This window comes from Lactuca saligna, chromosome 7 (genome assembly GCF_052625555.1).
Source record: "Lactuca saligna cultivar CGN05327 chromosome 7, ASM5262555v1, whole genome shotgun sequence".
Taxonomy (NCBI): domain Eukaryota; kingdom Viridiplantae; phylum Streptophyta; class Magnoliopsida; order Asterales; family Asteraceae; genus Lactuca; species Lactuca saligna.
The window spans coordinates 158980933-158987363 of record NC_136423.1 but is presented as its reverse complement, the minus strand read 5'-3'; the positions used below and the strand labels follow the sequence as shown (position 1 = coordinate 158987363).

The 6431-nt window shown below is 36.6% G+C and overlaps 1 protein-coding gene across 1 annotated transcript; it reads left to right on the top strand.

The window, feature by feature from the left end:
- The first annotated feature begins 561 nt into the window (after positions 1 to 561).
- Positions 562 to 1790, top strand: LOC145007387 (uncharacterized). Its single transcript, XM_078966332.1, has 2 exons — positions 562 to 1267; positions 1348 to 1790. The coding sequence occupies exons 1-2, from the start codon at positions 562 to 564 to the stop codon at positions 1788 to 1790; spliced, it is 1149 nt and encodes a 382-aa protein (XP_078822458.1).
- The last annotated feature ends 4641 nt before the right edge of the window (positions 1791 to 6431 follow it).

Below are 6431 nucleotides of genomic sequence, written 5' to 3'. Positions count from 1 at the left end.
ATACGGCAAAAAGTCAAAATAAAAGTAAAGATAAGGGTAAAGATGCATCCAACTCAAGATTGCTTGAAATCGGTGAAGATATTGCCATAGTTGCTAAAATATTTGTGGAAAAGCATTCTTCTTCAAATTTGGATGCGTGTATGGAAAAATTGGAGAAGTTAGGATGGGGAATATTTGATCCAAGATACACTACTGTTGTTGCTCTTTTTGGTGAAAGTGCGGATAAGAGGCACGTGTGGTTAACCATTGATCCAGCTATTTGTGAGAATTGGGTCAAGACTGTTGGAGCACATTATGGAATGTTTCGCTAAGTAGATTTTTTGAATGTTTTGATGGTTTTTTTTTGGATAACTAGATGTTTGGTCTGAACTAGATGGTTTTTTTTGGATTACTTGATGTTTGGTTTGAACTAGATGGTTTTTTTTGGATTACTTGACATTAATGACTTGATGTTTTGGATTACTTGATGTTTTGGATTATTTGATATTAATGGCTTGATGAATTTTTATATTATATGTTGTTAATATAATTGTTATGTATTTTCAAAATAACAATTTGCTTATGGATTCGGATGAAGAAATTGCATTTTTCATGTTACTATGTTGCTATTGGTTGAATCTAGCATTCAACAGAATTGGAAGGGCAATTGATAATGATTCGGAAATGAGTGGTCATCAACATACACAAGAATTGTTACATGGAACTTCTACACAATGTCATGACTTGATGCGTCTTTCACGTGAAGCATATGTACTTTTATGCAATCATTTTAGACGAAACAATTGGTTGCAAAGTAGTAGGCATATAAGCGTTGAAGAAAAGATGGCTATGTTCTTGACAACTATAGCACATAATAAACGGTTCAGGATTATCAAACGAATGTTTCAACACTCCACAGAAACAGTTCATAGATGCTTTCATGAGGTGCTAAATGCAATGATGATTTTTGCAAAAGAAGTTATAGTACCAACGAATTCTAATGCAACCGTGAATTCCTCAGAGAGGCATCGTAAGCTAAAAGAAATCTTTCTTGGAGCAATAGGTGCGCTAGATGGAACTCTTGTACATGCAGTCGTGCCTGCTGATCAACAAACTCGCTATAGGGGAAGAGGAAAAGGTGAATGCTTTCAAAATGTTTTAGGAATTTGTGATTTTGATATGATGTTCACATTCGTATGGGCCAGTTGGGAGGGTATAACACATGATTCGAGAATTTTGAAAGAAGTTGCATGTAACCCGACTTCAGGCTTTCCGTTCCCTCCTCCAGGTTTTTAATTCTTTTTAAATTTATTCTAAAATACAATATTAAATTTCTATATATAATACTTCCTTCACTCATGTGTATAGATAAATATTACCTTTGCGATGCTGCATACACCAACACTCGTGGATTTATGACTCTTTACCGCAACACGAGGTATTGGTTAGCCGACTATCGACGGCGACGTCCGTTAACCAAGGAAGAAAAATTCAATCATGCACATGCGCAACTCAGAAATGTTATTGAACGTGCTTACGGTGTTTTGAAGGCGAGATTCCCAATCCTAAAGCGAATGGCTCCTTTTCCTTTTTCAGTGCAAAGAGATATAGTCGTTGCTTGTTTTGCAGTCCACAATTTCATAAGGAAATGTGATATTCATGATGAGTTATTTATGGCGTTCGAGGAGAACAATGCTCAAGTACAAGGGGGGCAAAATGATGGCGAAAACATACATGATATTGACTGGGGTTCACAAGGCAATGAATACATGGATAATTTACGTGACCAGATTGCGAATCAATTGGAGTGAATTTAAATTTGTAGGATTTTATTTGGATTTTAGTATGTTTTTGTGGATTTAAAAATATTTATATTTGATTTGGATTTGTGTTTACTTTTGATTTATGCTAAATTTGGATTTTATATGGTGTTTATATATTTTTTAATACATAATTAAAAAATTTTATTAGGTTATTTTCTAAATAAACAGTTGAATTTAATAAAAAATAAAACAGAAGGGTAAAATGGTCATTTTAATAATTCAACAGAACAATTCAGAGGTCCCAACCAAACAACAAGTTAAACATTCAGCTCTTAAAATTTCAGACCCTCTTAGAAATTCAGATCTTAAAAATTCAGATCCTGCCAAACAGCCCCTTAGCTGATAGCTGAAAAACTAGCTGATAAAAAATAACGTTTGTTAAAACTAGCTGATAAAAAATAACGTTTGTTAAAACTAGCTGAAAAGCTAGCTGAAATATATAAAATTACATAAAATGGCATGCAAGAGTATGTATTTCTATAGTTAATTAATGGGTGTATTTGGAAAAAAAAAAAATTTAAAAACTCCTAAAAAACTAGTCTAAGTAGCTTTTCAAAAACCTACCTTATAAGCTAGTTTATAAGCTACTTTTTGGTTTACTAAACACGGCAACATAAAAAGCTCGAAAAATAAGCTAGCTTATCAACTAGCTGTGACGCGCTAAACACAGTCATAATCTATTTAAATCACTATATAATCAAGGAACATCATAATGGCCCTTCAATGGAGCCCACTCTATACTTCCAAGCATTACCCTAACGACAATCACTTGTTTGAAATCAAGAAGAACGTAAGCATCACCATCAACAAACTCAATCTTTGATGTCACCACTCCATCTTTAGTTGAACCAAATGGTCAACACTATCATATTGTGGTGGTTAAGGCTCCTCCCTAACTAGATTGTTTTCGTTAAGGCTCCTACTCGAAGTGGTTGTTTCCAAACCAATTGTTCTTTAAAATTATCTTAAAATTTTGGAGAGTGTTTTAGGCAGGTGGGTAGTGAATATGTCTATATATCGAGATGGTTAAGGACATAAAGAACACCCAAACTTATCCCATGGCAACTTTGTCACGTACAAAGTGTATTTCGTTCTCACTATGTTTAGTATATTGATGTTGAACCGGATTGGTAGATACACTACACTGGCATTGTCACGATAGACAACCATTACAGTGGGTGTACAATATAATTTGTGGAGATTTTAAATCAACACATTTCAGCAACGACACAACAAAATATTCAACTTTGTGTAGTAGTGGAAGATGGTACCCTATATTATTATGGAGGACCGGGAGCGCATCTTCATAAGGGCGAAAAAGGGTTGTGGCCCCACTGATTTTCTTATTAGAATAGTCTGTGGCCCAATATTTTTTATGAATAATAGGCTTAAATATTTATAACTTGGGTTGTAACGAATCGTTAACAATCGTTCACGCTCTATGGCTATGGCTATGTTGTTGTCGCTCCATCCTTCGTTGATCATCGATTCATCGCCCATTCACCCCTCCCTCAGGTATGTTCTCAATTCTGAGTTCTTTCTATTTCTCTCTTCTCTCTTCTCCTATTTAATGTTATGCCCCCAAATTTTTACATTCATAAATTATAATGAGTTCAGATTGTTAGATAAACTGTTTATTGTTAGATAAATTTTGCATAATTAAAAAGCATTCTTAGATAAATTGTTGTAAAATTTTGCTATGATAGATGAATATTGCAGAATTTACGTTAGGAGCATTGTTATGTTAGATCATTGTTGCAAAATTTAGCTTGTTGCTTCATGAGATGATGATTTCAATTTTGATTTTTGTAGATACAATCATATAAATCATATAATTTCATGGGAACGGTAATTTGGTTTTTAATTGCTGGAAAAAAATGGTTTTTTTATGTGTAAGAACGGTAATTTTATATATTTTTGGTGTTTAATTGCGGGAAAAAAATGGTTTTTTTGTGTAAGAAAGTTAACTTTAGTTTCTAATCTCGGAATCATTGGCACTAAGCCAATCCATTCCCAACACGATGTCGAAACCATTAAGTTCGATAGATAATAATTCTTCGTGAAACTTATTCTCATTAAGGTCGATTAAGATGTTTTTCATACGATGGCTAACAAGTACAAACTTGCCACTAGCAACTTCGACTAATAAAGCATTATTTAGTCTATCAACAGGCAAGGCTAGTTTTCTACCAAATTCATGCGATATAAAGGAGTAGTTGGCTCCAGAATCAAATAAAATTTGGGCAGGCAAATTGTTAACGAGAAAGGTACCTGAAGCGACATCAGCTTCATCTTTAGCAGCTTCCAGTGTCATCTGGAATGCTCTCTCCTTTGGCTTTGGCGGAATGTTGGGTCTAGCTGCCTCCTTCTTCTTCAGGCAGTCCCTCGACATGTGTCCCTCCTCACCACAACCATAACAAACTTTCTTAGTGAGGGTACATTCATTGGCATAGTGACCTGGCTTTCCACACTTGTAGCATGTGGCCACTACCTCACATTTTCCATAATGCTTCTTCTTACATTTGTCGCACCATTTCGCTTCGCCTCCACTTCCCCTCGAACCAGACTTCAAGAACTTGTTTTTCTTATTGGACCCTGAAGTTCCATCGAACTTCCTCTTTTCACCAACTTCTATCCTTTCCGGACCCTTTTCCTTCTGCTGGGCCTCCACATTCTTAGCTGCACGAACAACCGTTTTCAGAGTAGTTGTCATCTTGACTGTCGGACCAAAGTCGACAGGCAATCCATTAGCAAACCTCTCAATCTTGGAGAGTTCCGTTGGCACTAGGTACGGAAATAATTTCATTTTCTCAGTGAATGTCGTAGCATAGTCGTCTACGCTCATCCTCCCCTTCTTCAAGTTTTGGAACTCATTGTTCAGATCAATCAGATCTATCTCTGAACAATATTGCACCCTTAACGGTTCCAAGAACTCCTCCCATGACATTTTCAAAGCTTCTCCTCGTGGCATAGTATCTGCCAACAACTTCCACCAACTTAATACTCCAGTCTTCAGTTGTCTGACTACAAAGACAGTCTTCTGTTTGTTTCTACAGTCGCAACTTTCAAATACCATCTCCATTTCGGAGATCCACTCCATTATTTCAACAGGCTTTGGGCTCCCAGAAAGACTTGGCGGTTTGGCGCCCAAGAAATTTTTGTACATTCACCCATCGTTGTTGTTTCTCCCTTCCGGATTGTTCCTTCGTTCTTCGTGAGTCCCAACTTGACTCATAATGCGACTATTGTTCCCTTCCTCCGATTGCTCGGGAATCAATTCAGGTTCCTCTATAGGTATGATAGGTTCGTCCCTATTATTATGCAACATTTGTCGCATCTCCTCCCTTTGTTCAGCTAACATAGCCCGAATCATGGCTTGCACTCCAGCCATGGTGATCTGTTCTGGTGCTGCTGCTACAACAGGTGCTTGCTCAATCACTGGCGGTTGATTCCTGTTTTTATCCGCGTTTCCAACGCCACTCCTTGTTCTCACCATTTTTTTCTACAAACCGAATAAGGTGAAATTTAGATCTTCGTTCATGATAGATTTCAAATCATCCTTATCGCTCCGAAACGATTACATGCTAGTTCTAATATCGTATACATACGCTTAGAATCCTAAACACATAAACCTTCAGATCCGGTTGGCAATAATCCGTAGATCCGAACAAATAATATCATATACGGCAACATATAACATTTATCACATAAAAGCATTTTAGGCAACTTTCCTAAAATAAACTAGTGCTTGTGTCTAAAATTTAACAGACACACACCTCGCAATCTCCACTTAGCATTCTAAGTTTTAGTTTAGAAATCGTACAAATTCCTAGTTCGCTTAAACTAATGCTCTGATACCAACTGTGACATCCCCAAAATCTCGGCCAGAAAAGACCGATTTTCATTTATGTTTTTTAAAATAATTTCAAAGTAAAACCTTTTGATTTGAAAGAGTTGCGGAATTTGTTCCCAAAAACAAAACATGATAAAACAATGTTTACCAAAGCATTTCATAAAAGAAATGTATTTTCATTATATAATCAAAAACTCGGGGTGTCATGTTCCGATACAGACCAATAAGCATAAACGATAACATTACAAGTCATTCAACAAATATATACATATGCAGACTTGTAAACAAAACAACTTGATGGTTCATCCATCTTACGCCCTTGTGCCACTTCCTGTAATACAAATAAAACTGAGTGGGTCAGGCTTGGGAGCCTAGTGAGCATATAGGGTTTTCAACCCACAATAAATAAATTATATTTAATTTCACCAACCAATCACTATCCCAATTACCCATTCCCGTTATCCTCACTTTACGTCCCTAAAACAACATCTATCTCAAGAGAGCTAATCTAGGATTTCCATCGGGACGGACATTACTGCTAAGGGGTTTCCTCAACAATAGATATCCTAAAGGCAACCGTGAGGGGGATAGAGTACACCAGTGAACACATCGTTCACAACACCTACAGGTTATGAACCTGCTAGCGTTCCACGAGACTGTCTAGAAGGAGTCTGTGGTCGTTATCCATACTCCGATGAATAACTAGGTCAACAACAACAACATCGAGGCCTCTCATCTGTTTATTACACACCAACTATCTACCCATGTTCTTCCCA

Excerpts from the sequence above, each read along its gene's own strand:
- LOC145007387 (XM_078966332.1), top strand. The coding sequence starts at position 562 with ATGGATTCGGATGAAGAAATTGCATTTTTCATGTTACTATGTTGCTAT. Across the intron at positions 1,268-1,347 it reads CTTTCCGTTCCCTCCTCCAG|ATAAATATTACCTTTGCGAT; the intron begins GTTTTTAATTCT and ends TCATGTGTATAG.